This window comes from Hermetia illucens, chromosome 4, assembly GCF_905115235.1.
Source record: "Hermetia illucens chromosome 4, iHerIll2.2.curated.20191125, whole genome shotgun sequence".
NCBI lineage: Eukaryota > Metazoa > Arthropoda > Insecta > Diptera > Stratiomyidae > Hermetia > Hermetia illucens.
Genome location: NC_051852.1, coordinates 76,397,176 through 76,414,499, shown reverse-complemented (window position 1 = coordinate 76,414,499; position 17,324 = coordinate 76,397,176). Strand labels below are relative to the sequence as shown.

Genomic DNA, 17,324 nt, shown 5'->3' with positions numbered 1-17,324 from the left:
CGCAGAAAGCCTCTTTTTCCTTAGTTGCGATACCGAGGACAATATTACACGCCTAGCGCAAGCAGTAAGCATTAATTTGATATCGGATTCACGATTTCTTCCGGTAGGTATCCTTCCTCAAATCATCTTATATCGCTTACCGCCAGAATGTCAAGCCTCTATCGTTGAAGTTGAAAAATTCGTCGAGTTTGCGCAATCCAGAACCAAACCGTCGTCGATGGAAGCATAAGGTTATAGTTCGTATAGTACGCCAACCAAACCTACGCGCCATCGCTCGCGGCTACCCGAAATGCACTTCAGCTCCGCCCGCAACTTTCCAAGGCTATGAGTGGATACTGCATGGCACAGCCAGCCATTCGATTGTTGCCCCTCCTTTTCGTATGACCTATCCACTGCCACTTCCGCCTTCCGATCACATAGTGTATGGGTACCAGACCTGTGTGCCGTTCAATTTCTTCGTTTGTAATAATGTAAGGCTAGTGTATTTCGATAATAGGTCGTTGGTGTTTATTTTCTACCTGTTTCTGTTTCCAAATTCAGAGCAATTTGGTGAAAGTCAATGGTAAGCGAACCTAAAGATGCCATTATCGAGGGGTTTGAGGAAAGATGTCATACTCCATTGAACCTCTTCAGTTGCTTGTCATCGTGGATGAGAAGTTGCCGTTAACGTTAACACTGGACCATTGAAATATTTCCGCCCATATACAAGTTCTTTTGTGATGCGGTATACACTTCTGAAATCATTGGGTTCTGCGGTATCTTCGACTTTCCTGACCAGCGCAATAGTAATTTCCGTTTTGCCACCGCGCCATCACACGCAGCAGTCAATAGAGCGTTCAAAAGGTTTCGTTCATCGATCCGCATCCACGATTCCACAGTCAGCCAGATCTTATGAAGTCCCTTCCGGACATGGGTTTCGTCCTGCGTAGTACCCGAGAAAAGGGCATTGTTCGATATTCTCAGGCGGGTTACTCAGTGTATCTGCAGTAAGGTAGCTCTCCCACTGTTGAGCGACAGCTGGATCATCTAATCCGCCGAAGTTGAGCTTGGGGTCGCAGCTCACCAATCCTGCGAGAAGTGGCGGATGCAACACGTAAGCGACCATCAGATGGTGATCCCTTTTGAGGCCGATGTCAGCATCTCTTTCCTTACGCACATCCAGGAGACAACTCCTAAATCTACTGCTGATCGCAAAATGGTCGATCTGATTGCCCGTAACGGTGTCGGCCAGTTGAAACCCCACCATTATCGTTACGGTCGCGAAAACCATGTTTCTCCAGCACATGTCCGAACAGTGTTGTCAGAGCCTGCCTCGATATTCAGATCACCCATCACTATCACTATCATAATGTCTCTTTTAGGAAGCCTCTCCTAAACTGTATCGGAAATCTTCTTGGTGCACAGCACTGTACAATTATGATGTTCCTTAGTCTGGATCAGAGTCTTGTAGTTAGAAACCAGCTCCAAGGTCGCGAGAGCGGGTCTTGTGGTAGCCGAATTCGCGTCTACTTCGTTCCACAGTATAAAAGCACATTGCCGTACGTGTGACAATGGTGAGAGAAGTACTTTCCAGAGTGCCAATATCTTACTTCGCTTAGACCCAGAACGTACAACTTATATCGTTGGAATTCCAGCTCGAGTTGGAAAAAGCGAGCTTTCCCGGGACTCACACTATAGTTGTCGAGGAGCGTGGGCACATTGTAGAAACCAATTGTGGTCCGTTCTCGATAGCCAAAGGTCTTCGGCGTGAAGTCAGTCCCTATCCGAGGTGTTGTTATTATTTCGCTAGCAGTAAAGTTTTAAAAATTTGCAGGTTGTAATCCACAAATTTCTATCCTTCCTCAATCCACAGGGGTAGTAAAATTAACGATAAACACGCCTAGATATTAACGTTTGTGAGCTGATCTGCAACTAGAATTAAAAACCCATTGGTGCGCTGTACTGAAAAGGGTGAGTCTATACTCGTAAGGATATCGCCAAATTACCCCTAACCGCTGAAAAGTTCCACCTTTGTATCGTCGTCCATCGAGATGAATTAGAAATGGCATAGAATAATTTGCATATATTTAACAGAATATCGAAACTTGTCATATTATAAGCGTGTCTATGTAAGGCTAATCGCATTCGCGGGTTATGTTTTACTATAATGGAATACTTCGCCAGAAATTTCGGACAATATAACGAAAAAGTGCTGAAAACTCCTGATTGAAGTCCATCCATCAAATATGCCAACGCACTATAGCTCTTGATGCTTCGGTTTTTACTATTGCCGACCTCCTGACAAACCCCCGTCTTAAGTTGTTTACAAAACAGTGGGTTCCACTTGTAGCTCAACTTTTTTTATCAGAAATATTTACAATTCCTAAAAATTTGGAAATACTTTCATTATATTCCGACGAAACTAACGTTTTCTTTCATTTTTACTTTCAGTTTGCTCGCATCTATAAAAATGCAGAGCGTTGGTAACGGCAATCGTGCCATAGTTTACGATGGTAAAATAGCTGGTCTTTATGATTTAGAAGAAACATTGGGATCAGGCCATTTTGCTGTTGTGAAACTTGCCAGACATGTTTTCACCGGCGAAAAAGTAGCTGTTAAAGTAATCGATAAGACTAAATTGGATGAAGTATCTAGGGCACATTTATTTCAAGAAGTTCGGTGAGTACAAGTAGTTGCTAGAAACCTTCACAAAAGGGTAGAACATACATAGAAAGGGCGGTTTTAAGTATCTTTTTTCTTGTAGCCAAGGAAAATCGATTCTTGAGTTCTTTTTTCTTTAGATTTGTTTTATGTCTTTATTGAATGACTAAATCGCTGTGCTAGTCTCAATATCGCAAATTGCCTTTGGACTATAAGACCATAATGAAACTTTGTTGTTCTGATTTCCTTGCAGATGCATGAAGCTAGTGCAACATCCAAATGTGGTTCGACTCTATGAAGTTATAGACACACAAACCAAACTCTACTTAATATTAGAATTAGGCGATGGGGGTGACCTTTATGATTACATTATGAAACATGAAGGCGGTCTATCTGAAAATTTAGCTAGAGAATATTTTAGGCAAATTGTGCGGGCAATATCGTACTGTCATCAGCTACATGTTGTACACAGGTAAGTTCACATAAGTATGTAATTTATGAGTGAATGAATCAGTGAGTGGACGTAGGAAGGTCAAAACCCAGTGACATGTAATGTGTAATTAATTTCTTTCCGAGATTTTCATGGGATTGTCTGAATGCTACTTGGAATTGATTGCCAGTCATACAGTTCTTCGTATAAATTGAAAAGTCCAGCAGTTGAATTGATACTCTCAGCACGTAATGCGTTTTATCGTTGTTTCGTTCAGTTTTAATTTGAAGTGGAAATGAACTTGAGGTACGAGTCCAGATGGTATTGCTATCCATTTTCAAACACCATTCTTCTTCTAATTTTATATGAAAATAAAATCACAATGTTTACAAAGCCGTTTATGATCTGCAAGTGCCATGCATTTTTTTAGTAAAGAGATAATAATACAGTTACTGTTCATAATAATCGTTAGCGCAACAATCCATATTGGATTAGGGCCTTGAAGTGTGTTAGAGCATTTCATTCAAGACCGTAATGGTACACTACAGGATAGCCTGTAGGAGGCAATGTGGTCAGCATTGCGCTCGTCCGATATTATTCCCCTGATTTGACTCAGGTACTCATTCACAGCTGAGTCGACTGGTATCCAACGTCAAATCACGATACAAACCCCACTGCGACCAGTAAAATTTGAACCGCGACCTTCCGTACGACAGCCTTGTGTTCTAACCACTCAGCTATCCGGACACTGTTACTGTTGGGATTTTATAATACGGTGGTCAACAAGTGTCTTATTTAGGAAACATTCCACACATGCTTTGAACCTCCGAATTATTTCAGTCAACACCGATTGACATGAAATTGGTTTTTCAACGCTTTTTCGTAAATAACTTGAGAGCCATGCATTTCATGTAGAAATGATACTAAGCATAAAACAACGCATATCAAATAACAAAAAGAATAATCTTTTTATTTTTTGTGGAAACAATATGGATTGAGTTGCGTAAATTCGTAATGTCTAAGAAAATATTTTCAAGGTTATTTGACCAGTAACATTTAGTATAAATTGACCTAAAGCTCTTTTAAAGTGCTTGACCTTTACAATGAGGTATAAATTGAAGTAAGCCGACCCCTGAGAACCCTCTGTATTTGAGACCTTGCATTAAATTCTGAAAATTTGGTAAATATAGAGTGCATAGTTTCGGGAAAAAGTGTGGTTTACCCCAATTTTTTTTACCTCCTTTACCCATACATCCTCTTTTTATGCCACCCTCTACGCCCAACTCAAATTTCATGTCAATTGATCTTGACTGAAAGAATTCGGAGGTCGCACCCGATTCTCAGCTTTAATGACTGGACTAAAAGTGACACAAAGATCAACTCATGCAAAGCGAACGTAATACAGTGTCCGCGCGCCCGAAGAATGGCGCTTTGCCCGCTAAATGACGGAAAGCGCTGCGTAATTTTGATAATTCTGCTCGTATCACTGGATTGCGTAGCACCAAACAAAAACCCGTTCTATAACTATAACTAACGGTACTGAACAATTAATTATAGAAGACTTTCTTCAAATATTACAATTCGAGGCGTATTTATAAACGACGTGTTTACTTATGAAACTCAACTGACTTTGTCGGCGGACTTCCGGCCTTTTTGTACGCCGTGGAACACTCCAGAAAGGCATGCAAATACTTTACTAGAAAACTACTTTGCGCTTTTGACAAGTCTCCTTACTGACGTTAGAGTCATCGATTAACACTAACTAAATACTCGTCCTACTGTTATACAATTTTGGTGAGTTGGCTAATGGTCATTACTCCAATTCAAATTCACGTCACACATTTTCCCCAAAGTGGTTTTCGTCACAATATTTTAGGTAACCTGTACGTAATGCGCTATGCATTAGATTGATAAAAAACTATCTAAGTTTTTGGTGGTTCTGTTATTTATGAACGATTGAAAAAATGAACAATTTGAAACAAACGAATGCTGTAGGTGATATAATTATTACCGGATTTAACAAATTCAGGATAGATGCGCTATCTAAGAAAACACTTCTAGAAAAAATTTCAAGGTAATTGAAAGTTTCTTACATTAGTTGTAAGATATGAACGCAAAGTATGTACACCCTGTTAAATAAATAATAATAATAACAAAAACAAAACCTTATTGAAATCGGTTCAATGTCTGTCTGTCTGTCACAGGCACTTTCCTCAGAAACGGCTATACCGATTGACACGAAATTTGTTGAAAAGGTGGGATCTGTGGACCCCCAGACATGCAGTGAGTGATATCCTCCTACGTTGAGATTTAGGGGGGTCCCCATACATGTAAAAAAGGGGGTGTAAAAATTTGTTTCACCAAATATAGCCATGTGGGGTACCAAATGAAAGGTCTCGATTAGCACTTTTCGAAGCCGGTCTTAGTTTTTAGATTTGTTAAAAAGGCGGGGATTGGGAGGGGTACAAAGTGATGATTTCTTTAACGGACCCATTCTCAGAAACTACCCAACCGAAAAATCTGAAAAAAATCATGAAGCTGCCTCTATACGGTGCCCAGGTCTCAAAATACTCTCCATATCGATATCTGTTCAAATTAAGTTAATAATAATATATTACCATATTTTTGGGAAAATTGAGTAAATTTATCTTAGAGTTATAAAAGTTGGGAGTAGTATGAAATATAATATGAAGCATATTATCTACAAGTTTGATCAAAATCATACTATTAGTAACAAAGTTACAGTAGCTCAAAGTTGTCTTTACCGTGTAAATTTACAACCCGAAGTACTAAATCTGATATGCTAAATGCATATTCTTAACGGGCTACGTACAAATGGGATAGTTCTACACTCAAATATACTCACAAAGAAGCAAACAAAACCTTTCATATCTGAAGCGCCCAGCTTCCGGTTCCCCGACTTGTTTATTTGCTGCAGCTGCTTTTTTTAACATCATCTTCACTTTTAAGGGAAAAAATCATTCGAGCAGCATCCGTTATGTGTACCGTTAGTTGATTGAAATATACTGGTTAACCACTTCCCTGGTATATGTCTAAAATGAAGATCTAGATAATTATGGTGTTATGAAGCGAAGTGGTCGAAAATCATCGACTTATGACCGGCACAAGCGGAGTAATCGACGTTTATGAGTGAATAACAAAAAGAATTTTGTGGAAATAAAACTAGCACTGAAGCTAGATGTGACCAGGAATAGGATTTGCTAAATTTTGCATGAAAATTGAAACGTTCAATATGCTTTGCGAATAGCGAAACCTATGTTGAAACCAATTCATATAAGAATTCAATTATGATTTGCCGAATTTAATATGGGTGCCCTTGACAATAACCGAAAGTGTGATTTACGGCGCCCCAGTGAGACTCGTACTTTTAACGTTTTAAACACCAAAAAGTCACATCGAAATCAAGTATGGTGAAGATTATCTGAAAAGTTTAAAGACCATCGTTGGCTAGTGAATTTCATTGAATGACGTAATCCAAAATAGATAACCTGTTCACTCCTACTTCCGTGTTTTAATCAACTTCAACAAGTCCATCGGTATCTAGTCAGAACGCCGGCGAAGTTCTCTGTTTGATATTGTCTTAGGCCAGAGTATCACGGTGATACGAAGTAGACATGAGTTAATGGAATATTGTAGCAGTAGCGGTCAATTTCCATGTGCTATTCCCATACAATTATACACAGAAACTATTACCAAGAACAACCATAACTGGATATTGATATTGAGTTCCCAGATTTTGGACTGAGCAACAAAAGTGCAATTAACGCAAGCTCAGTGCCGCCATCGGAAGAAGCAACAATTTCTAGAGATACTATTTGTTCCACAGTAGCTTTGTACTGACGAAGGGAGTAAGTTGCTCCCGAAATATATATATACATAATAAAATAATATTGTAGTTTGGAGTAAGCTACTGGTCTATCAATTTTAGACTTAACTACAAATAGAAGACCACATCTAACCGCTTATTTGTCCCACGCCCTCGATATTCTGCTCATTAATGCCTGTAGGAAGAGTGCGATGACCCGTCGAAGATTGCAGACTTTGGGTATTTATAAAATCCTTTACCATCAAACAAGTTCGCAAAGTAAGTGCTTTAATGCGCCCCTTTCAACTGATATTGAATGTAATATGCGGCTTAGTTCTCTGAACCCCCGTATGAGCTATTCGGAAAAATGAGTCTGCTATCAGGTAGTTAAAATTTTTCTCTTTACGGTATAAACAAAGTAAACAAGTCGGGAAACCGGAAGCTGGACGCTTCAGGTATGAAAGGTTTTGTGTATTTCTTTTATAAAGAGATTTGGGTGTGCATTTGTTCCATTAGCATGTAGCACGTAAAATATGCGTATATTACGTGAAAACAGCCACTTTCAAGTGATATTGACATTCATAGTCTCGAATTTGCAGAGAACCGACAGCTTTGACCTAGTATTACTTTGTTAGTAATAGTGCGATTTTCACCAAATTTGGCAGGACCATGCTCTATGCTGTAGCCTATATTGTGATTCTAGGGTGAACTTAAGGGGGGTTTTCCTGTCAATTACTAAAAATTATAGTAATGTACTATTATTAACTTTATTTGAACAGGTATCGGTATGAAGGGTATTTCGGAGCCTAGGCACCATATAGTGACAGCCCCCTGATTTTTTTCAGATTTTTCGGTTGGGTAGTTTCTGAGACTGGGTTCGTTAAAAAAATGACCACTTTCAACCCTCCGCACCCCCCACCTTTTCAACAAATGTCAACACTAAGACTGGCTTCAAAAAGTACTAATCGAGACCTTTAATTTGATACCCCACATGACTATATTTGATGAAAAAAAATTTGCACCCTCCTTTGCATGTATGGGGACCCCCCCTTAAATTCGACGTAAAAGGATGTAACTCACTATATGCGTGAGCGTTCACACCTTTCTACCAAATTTGATGCCAATCGCTACAACCGTCTCCGAGAAAAATGCGTGTGACGGACAGACAGACAGACGGTAAACCGATTTTAATAAGGTTTTGTTTTACAAACAAAACCTTAACAAAAAAGCATTCCAATAATTCTTACGTTTTCTCTTTCTAAAGTCTAGACATTAGTATTTCTCTAACGTACTTTTTAGAAAGACAGTGGGGACAAAATTCAAAATCTATCGTAAATGGAGATAATCAGATAAGACCCGCATATTTCCATTCATTCTCTCCGATTACCACTCATTTCCTTAGATGATTGAGCGGGACAGCTTTCAAATTAAGATGATAATAATCGTTGGCGCAACAATCCAAATGGATCAGGGCCTGGAAATTTGTTAAAGCACTTCATTGAAGATCGTAACAGTACACTACAGGATTACAGTACCCTATAGAAGGCAATGTGTTCAGCATTGCGCTCGCCCGAGATTATTACCCTGATTTGACTCAGGTACTCATTCACAGCTAAGTGGACTGGTATCCGACGTCAAATCAAGATAGTTCAGTTGAAATACTCTTCGAAGAAAGACATGCGATATTATTAAAGTGTCCAGCTTAATTTGCGCAAAAAATCAGAAAGCAGGTACTTGGTTATGTATCTAATTTGAACATAAAGAGCATCAACGTAACCACGCGTCAATCTTTTTGCAAATATCGTGGAACGATGACAGAATCACGTACTTTGGAAACTGGAAAATCTGAACATATGAACTGTACAGATAGTCATTGAACCATCACTCTAGGATGAAGGCATTAACGACTTGATGTGCCACTTTTGTATGACTATCGACTGATTCCTTACTAAGATTAGGTCCGTGCCGTACAAAGTCTGGACTTTTTGCAATACTTACCCGTGTGAAGGCCGTTTTTTTTTGGATTTTTTTTTAGAATTTTTTTGTGAAGAACTGGATAAAGATACAAATGCGAATTTTTCACCATAGATTTATTAATATCTTGAGCGCGCATTGTAATTTTTCCAGCCCGATCGCATAGTTGGTTATTGAAATGTTATTTATTTATACACCAATCTCCAAAAATAGATGTTTTTCTTCTGCCTCTCAAAGAAAAAAGTAAACGGCATTTTAACGTACAGACTTAACTACAGTCCGCAAACTAGGATTATTAAAAAATCTTAAAAGCTAAATTTTTAGTGCCGTGTTAAACTTTTTTTTGTGAATTTTGATGTTTTTTTAAGGCTTCTTTGATAAATAAAAAAAACTTCTGAATGGATCGCAATTATTCTATAGGGTCTACAAATAAGTTCTGTCGGTTTTCACAATAGACGGCGTAGCTTGTTTTTTATTCCATTGAACCACATTTCCAAACATTCATCGGAAAGCTACTGTCAATAGGCACAAACGTCAGTATAAATTATTTAATTGAAGTGTAAACAACAATACTTTTTTCATCAACGAAAATGGCTAATTTTGTACCAAATAATGTGTTTTTGCGGGGAGTTCTACTTCATCAAGAAAAAAGCAACCGAAAGTCATCGCATTTCGGTGGAAGTTTATGGTGACCATGCTCTATCTGAGCGAACGTGTCAGAGGTGGTTTGGACGGTTTAAAAGTGGCGATTTTGACTTGGAAGACGAAGAGCGCGCCGGACGGCTAACAATTTTTGAAGATGAAGAATTAGAGGCATTGCTCGACCAAAATCCATCGCAAACGCAAGAACTTGGAAAAACACTTGGAGTCACTCAGCAAGCCATTTCCCACCGTTTAAAAGCAATGGGAATGATCCGAAAGGTCGGAAATTGGGTTCCGTATGAACTGAAGCCAAGAGATGTCGAACGCCGTTTTTTCACGTGCGAACAACTGCTCCAACGACAAGAAAGGAAGGGTTTTCTGCATCGAATAGTTACTAGCGATGAAAAGTGGATCCATTACGATAATCCGAAGCGTCGGGCAACGTGGGGATACCCCGGCCATGCCGCATCGTCGACGGCCAAAGCGAATATTCATGGTGAGAAGATCATGCTGTGTATATGGTGGGGCCAGCTGGGTGTGGTATACTATGAGCTGCTAAAACCGAACGAAACGGTCACCGGCAACCTCTACCGACGTCAAATGATGCGTTTGAGCCGCGAACTCAAGAAGAAACGGCCGCAATACCAGCAAAGGCATGATAAAGTTATTTTGCAACATGACAATGCTCGTCCACATGTTGCACAGCCCGTTCAAACATATCTAGAAACATTGAAATGGGAAGTCCTACCCCACCCGCTGTACTCTCCAGACATTGCTCCTTTTGATTACCATTTGTTCCGGTCAATGCAACATGACTGGGCTGACTAGCACTTCTCCAATTACTACGAACTCAAAAAATGGCTCGATGAGTGGATAACGGCCAAACAGGCCAATTTTTGGCGCGATGGTATCTATGAGTTGTCTGAAAGATGGAAGAAAGTTGTGGCTAGCGATGGGCAATACTTTGAACAATCAATATATAACCAATTTTTCACAATAAAGCTTCAAATTTAACAAAAAAAACCGACAGAACTTATTTGTAGGCCCTATAGTTTGCGGACAGTGGAAATATGTTCTGAATAAGTCGTGAAAATTTCAAAGAATTTCGTTGGATAGATTTTGGGCTATGGTGGCAGCCGATTTTCAACATGCAGTTTCGAGAAAACCGCAATTAAAAAGTAGAATGCGATTTTTAACCATAAAACCTTAACTGACCATTACTTTGCTATACCTAGTTCATAAACCTTAGGTTTCTTCAAAAAAGACATGTACAGCCTTGGCTTCAATTTTTGTCCGTTTAACGAAGTCATTCGAACATAATTTGGAATGATAAATACGCGTTTTATTACGGGGATCGACATAAATCTAGCATGTGACTTATCACGTGTTTAATACTATAATTTCCGAACGACCCCGAATATCAAAAAATAACTTTGCCCATATATTCTACACTATATCTAGATACAATTGATGCCGAAAAAAGTTCGATTCCGCCGATCCGACAGACGGGATGACCCCCTTAATTCATCATCAGATTGTGAGCGGTTTATTGTAACTTGTATAAAATGGTATTTTTCACGAAGCTTAATTTCGAAACATGGTAAAACGGGGGGGAATAAACATTTTTTCATATTTATTAATTTTTGGCACAATTGGAATCCTTTCCATTCTTACACACATCAAATTTGGCCTTCCTGCGTTAATTTCATAATATTTTCCGCAACCTTTAGAATATCAATTTGATTTTTATTTTCTTTACAGGGATCTCAAGCCCGAAAACGTTGTGTTTTTTGAAAAACTAGGTGTAGTTAAATTGACTGATTTCGGTTTTAGTAATAAATTCTGTCCCGGCCAAAAATTAGAAACATCATGCGGTAGTTTAGCATATTCAGCACCTGAAATTCTCCTCGGTGATTCTTATGATGCACCGGCTGTTGGTAAGTAAAGATTCCTTGTACTAACGGAACAAACTTTGAGTTTCGGCATGTTTTCTAACGCACTAATACACCTTTACACCTTCCAGATGTCTGGTCACTAGGCGTAATTCTATATATGCTTGTTTGTGGTACTCCACCATTCGAGAAAGCCAATGATTCGGAAACGCTTACAATGATTATGGACTGCAAATACACAATGCCATCGCATGTGTCGGTTGGTTGTCGCGATCTGATAGCAGCTATGCTTGTTCGTGAACCTGAGAAACGCGCCACCTTGCAAGCAATCGCCCAAAACAGCTGGTTAACGCAAGGTGCTCAAGATACTGTGCCCGAATATTTGCCACTTGTGAGTCGTCAACAAGTTAGTGATGAAGATCATACGCTTATTATTCAAAAGATGGTGAATGGTAACATAGCTACCAAAGAGGAGATTCTAGAGTAAGTTTTGTGATAAACTGATAAAAAAATAATTTTTATCTGAACTGAACATATGCTGCATATTTGCATATTTACCTAAGATATTGTGTTTGAAGCTTGTTTTCACAAAATTTGTTAGCTGAATCTAGAAAAGTAAATGATCTGAGCGAAATTATGCGGTGTTTGCAACGATTAATTATCTGAAATAATAAAAAACTTGTTGTTTCTTTTTCGTTGGTGTGGATATTTATTCTTGCAAATACCGATATTTCGGGAACCACTTGTTCCCTTCATCAGTGCTAACAAGTTCTCGAAGAAGAAGAGATAATAAAAAACTTGTTATTTCTTTTTCGAAACAAACAAGTTTTTTATTATTTCAGGCAAGTAAATGGTGATACAATGTGATATTCAGAGAAAAAATCCAAACAAGTTAATACAATCAGTGCAATGTTAAACTATCAATTGCAGGGAAAGCGCATTTTCCGTACCTATAATTGCTGTAAATAGAAGTTGTGTTCGATAGTTTGATATTGTATTAGAAATGTTTTCAGTAACTAACTTTATTTATCTATTCTGCAGTGCCTTAGATCGAAATGAATATAATCACATCACTGCTACGTATTTCCTCCTTGCCGAACGTAAACTTCGACAACAGCGACAAGATCAAATTCAAAAACGTCGTCCAGAATTGTCCTTGCCCGTATCGTCCACGTCCAGGTGGGTTAAACTCAGAGAGCTGTACCAGCAAAAAATATCTAACCGATGAAAAGTTTGATAATAATCGACCATACATTTAGCATTTATAAACCAAGTTACACACATCCACCCACAAATGCATTTGTATAGCATAACTATGATATGATTAATGCCTATCTAGAGAGCACAAAGATTAATTTATTAATTTGATAGTTTGATAGCACACACATTTCCTTATGGCATTTTTATTTATTTTTTCATTTTCTATTTGACTCCTTTTTCGCATGGTATTTTGCATGGTTTTCTTTCTCAAATATTACTTGCAGAAAACTTAAACTGTTGACATTTATATATAACACATGAGAAAATAACGAAATCAGATGCACAGAAAAAGTAGGAAAAGAAGAAAAGAATCTAAACGGGATGAAACTAAAGTGAAATGCCTGGCGATGAAAATCAGGAAGAAGCATTGTCACCTCAATATGTAACACTTTTTCTAAAAGTTTTATATATTTTGCTTGTTTTTACTAGACGAGATCTATTTGCAGATATTTCTTTGATTTTTTACTCAAAGTGAAGTTTTCATAGAAAATGACACATACTTTATATATGGCAAAAATTAGGGAGATGCATAGCAAGTAGACCTATATTTCTTAAGACACAAAATAACCTTTTAAATGTATATGTAGCTAGCACTTACACTATTAGTTTTAGACTTCGGTACTATACTTTATATTAATTTGCTTGTAAAATAAAACAGATTACTGTGCTTAGAATGAAGGAAGTAACGGAAATCTCGATTTCTTATTTCATCTGGTTTATTTACGCGCCTTCTTTTCCTTCGTTGATTTTTTGGCTGTGTAGTTCTGTGCTAATATTTTTTTTAAGTAAGAAGAGAGGTAAGTATTTCGCTGCTTGTTTTAATAAAAAATGTGTGGATGGTGATGGCCGTAAATAACGTTTTAACATCATTTCATATTAATGTTGCATTGAAATTAATTTGGCGAGAAATCAAATCAAATCTTCACTATTTTTAATCGATTTGGGGTTAGAATACCTAAGAGATTAGGAAAGTTTTTTCCTTTATGGACAATTTTAGAATAATCCTTTGCGGTTAGTTAATTAAATATCGGTGCTTCCTTCTGTAATCTAATTTCCAAAAATGTTTTTTCTGCAAGAAGAGAGGGGATTGGATTTTGGTCTGATTCACTTGCGAGGCATACAATTCGTCGACAATTATAAATGAATAGTAACTTTACGAACCGTTTATTGCCAGTAAGATTCCTTCATTATCTATAATGCCGATCATTCTGGAGCAAAGTTCACTTTTCATTGCTAATCAGTTCTTGCGTTGGTATTTGACATGAACATCAAGTTAGAATTTCATTCAAGATCGCTTGGTACATGCTAAAGTAGAATGGACAAAGGGTTCAAGCTATAAAATGAATTGGGTAGTCATCTCCTACGAATGGTTCTGGATCAATATGGGGGCATTAAGTCCATATAGCGGAGAAACACAGATTTGGAACCAGCGGACGCAATTGACATTTATCAATGTATTTTTTTAGGAAGGAAAATAGGTACTTAATTATTAAAAATTTCGTGTTGTGGTGGAATAAACTATTTTCTAAAAAAAAATTGATCAAATTTGGGGGATTATCCAACTATTGTCTCCCTGTTGAAATTGAGAGAAGAAGTGCTTTTGCCTCGCTCGGTATCGAAAATATGTGCAGGTTTCCAGATTGTAGAAACTTGTTTCTACAGTTTGGCAATAACGAAATTGGCAGGTTATTTGCTTACTCATTTACCTGTTATAAAGGTGGATCTCTATATGATTTCTAAAGCTTTTCTGGCTAAGTTAACTCTGGGAACTCAAAGTTTTGTTAATTTAAACATTACCTTAAGTATTTTTTCCTACAAAGAAGTTGTTTTTCTAACGTTAAACTTTCTAGCTCTGTTGTATAGATATATCCACTTTCTGTGGTTCTCTCTGTGCTTATATGATTCAAGTAAATTTGAAGCCTATGGTTTAGGAAACTAAAATTAATAATAATAACCAATGAAAGTTGATGGAGTTTAGGCTGTAAAAATGTTTGTACTAATTTGAAATCAAAAATGGTTATCCAATGCCAAAAAATGTATCTAACATTTGATGCCAGATGACTTTGTGCAGTGGGTTTTGTATTTTGAACTGATTGAATAGTGGAATGTTTGAATGGAGCTTGCTCAAGGTAATGTATTCAGGGAATTGTTATATTAACCAGATGAAAGGGATTCGCACGTACCAGATTGTACTGATTTTTTTTTCCCTAATTTATTTATTTTAGATTATCACCGCGCACTCGAACTGCAGCAAACAGTACTGATCGAGAATCGTCGGGAGATAGTCGAAATCATTTATTAGTACCTAGCAATAATCAACTTACTCCAAGAACGCCTGGTGCGGAATCGACTGCTGTAAGTAAACTCTGTTTAGCTCGATAAAAGACGCATTGTAATTATGAATTTGAAATATTTTTGTTTTAGGGCGGTCGAAGCCGAAAATGTAGTATTGTGCAAGAGGAGGACGACGAAGACGAAATACCAAGTTCGAATCGCGATGAGCTTCAAACGCCACTAAATAGACGAGGTTCTCGTTCGGAAGGTCGTATAAATTTAGCTATACAAGATCGCGTCCCTGAAGCAGAAAGATTAAAAAAGGAGTCAACGAATGCTCCAACTAATTCATCATCAACAAAAGCCAATTTAGAGACTGGAACAAACGTAGAATATCTTAGCGGTGCGACCGGTGGTCTGAAACCAATCAATAAGGATCTAATCAATATGAGAAACCGTCTAGGAGGCGTAAGCGGCGGAATATCTAGAAAATTAGTAGAAAATAATAGATGTAAGGAACAGCTACTATTGAATAGTAGTTCAAATAATTGTAGTAATAACAATAGTAAATTAAATGATATCGGACAGAGATCTAATTCAGTAGATCACCAAAATATCGAGACTGAACAACATCATCGTGCAGATGTGACGCAAACCAAATTTCTAGTCGATTCGTCGACTATCACAATTCCCATAAGTTCGGCGACATCACAAACCTCGTCGTGTACAAACGCAATTCCAAAATATAAAACAATGCCATCGCCAACGAGACCAAATGCAATATTAACAGGAGGAGCACGTGCTCTCAATGAGATTTTCGAGGAGGGTACAGATATTGGTTCCTCCGATAGTGCAACTACAACACCCCGTCCAGTTGTTCGAAGTTCACACTTCACGAGCAATCGGGCAAATCAGAGTAATCCGACTACACAACGGCGATCAAAATTCCACAAGAGTCGAACACCATCGTGTAGTAGTTCGGATGCATCCGATGATGACTCGGAATCACGAAAAAAGCGTGTTCACAAAATTAACGTAAATGATGTATCAAAACCGCTTCAGAGCCAGCGTCGTGATTCACACGACGATTCAAGCGATTCTCAAGATCAGGGAACGGCTGCTGCTTCAGGGGGAAATGGTTCGTCGTCGGGTATGTACCTTCTTCCGGCCGCGACGACGACTACAACTGGTGATCGTACCGGATCGACTACGACCCATACAACAAACCAAAATTCTAATTGTGCAACCCATGGACGTCAAAAGACTGATCAGCCTCCAATCGTTTTCCGGCGGCATCGGGCCGGACGACGAAGGGCGGGCGAGACTCGCTTACGGGAGAGCCAATCGCTGAACCGTATAACCGAAGTTCAAGAGTCAGAATTACCGCCAGTTAGTAATTCCACTTCCAGCCAGTTGCATAGCAGCAACAACAATAATAACAACATGAGCAATAACAGCCACAGTGCAATGAATAGCAGCATGCCGGCGTCGATGATGCAAGCGGCAACTCATGTAAATTGCCACCAAAAACCAAAGGGAATAAGTGCACGTCTGTTCCACGGATTTATCAAGAAAGCCGATGTCATTCAAACACCATTGCATGATAGCACGAGTACGGTTACGATATCGCCTGATCCTGGGTCAAATGACGAGGTTGATATGGTGTTGGGAATGGATTTCACGAAGAACTCTCTGCGTGTGAACGAATCAAAAAGTTCATCGGCTACGAAGAAGTTAAAGATGCTTGGCCGATACTTTCAGGTAATTTTCAGTAGCTTCATTAATTTAAATCGCAGAATAAATGCTCTTTGTAGAATGACATCTTGAAATTATGGGAATAGATATCGTCCTATGAACAATGTCTGACAATCGAATATTTATTCTGTGATTGTCATTCCCGATTGCTTGAATTTAATACCAAGAAATCATATCATATGAACTATATTTTTATTTACGCATACTTTCCGTTGTTTCTATTATTGCTTAGGTCGTTTGCGCTATCCAAGAAAATAAATTTTGAATCGGAGAAAGAGACAACTCAAAAATGCAAATTGATTTGAATAGTCTGTTCTTTTCATTATCTTTATTTGAAACATTCAGAAGTTCTATATATATTTAAACTTGAAAAGCAAAAAATGTAATTCTGATTGAATTTTGGCCGTATATTACCAAAATGCTAGCGAAACCGAAGAGAATTATGTGATTACTTGTGCAAAGTTCTACAAGAGGTAAATACGATTTTGTTTTGAGTAATTTTCATTTTGGAAATAACAACAGTGTCGTTTGTAACGTTTTGATAGATACAATTCATTATTCCCCATCTCGTGCACATAATCATGTTGTTACGTGTTCATTTCCAATTGTTTTTCGTTCCGTGGAACAGTTT

The 17,324-nt window shown here is 38.1% G+C and overlaps 1 protein-coding gene across 6 annotated transcripts in view; it reads left to right on the top strand.

Moving 5' to 3' along the window:
- The window catches only part of LOC119656113 (serine/threonine-protein kinase MARK2), a 115,429-nt gene that overhangs the window by 88,470 nt on the left and 9,635 nt on the right, over positions 1-17,324 (top strand). For 3 of the 6 annotated variants that reach the window (XR_005249995.1, XM_038062431.1, XM_038062430.1), the window contains 8 exons: positions 2,431-2,658; positions 2,894-3,112; positions 11,274-11,449; positions 11,536-11,887; positions 12,446-12,583; positions 14,890-15,019; positions 15,089-16,699; positions 17,119-17,166. Coding sequence is in view for 4 of the 6 variants with exons in the window: in XM_038062431.1 (XP_037918359.1) it covers positions 2,450-2,658; positions 2,894-3,112; positions 11,274-11,449; positions 11,536-11,887; positions 12,446-12,583; positions 14,890-15,019; positions 15,089-16,699; positions 17,119-17,166 (2,883 nt within the window). In the remaining 2 variants the exon portion in view is untranslated. Of the gene's footprint in view, positions 1-2,430; positions 2,659-2,893; positions 3,113-11,273; positions 11,450-11,535; positions 11,888-12,445; positions 12,584-14,889; positions 15,020-15,088; positions 16,700-16,925; positions 17,167-17,324 lie in introns of all 6 variants that reach the window. The other 3 variants (XM_038062432.1, XM_038062433.1, XR_005249996.1) reach the window with 2 other exon arrangements.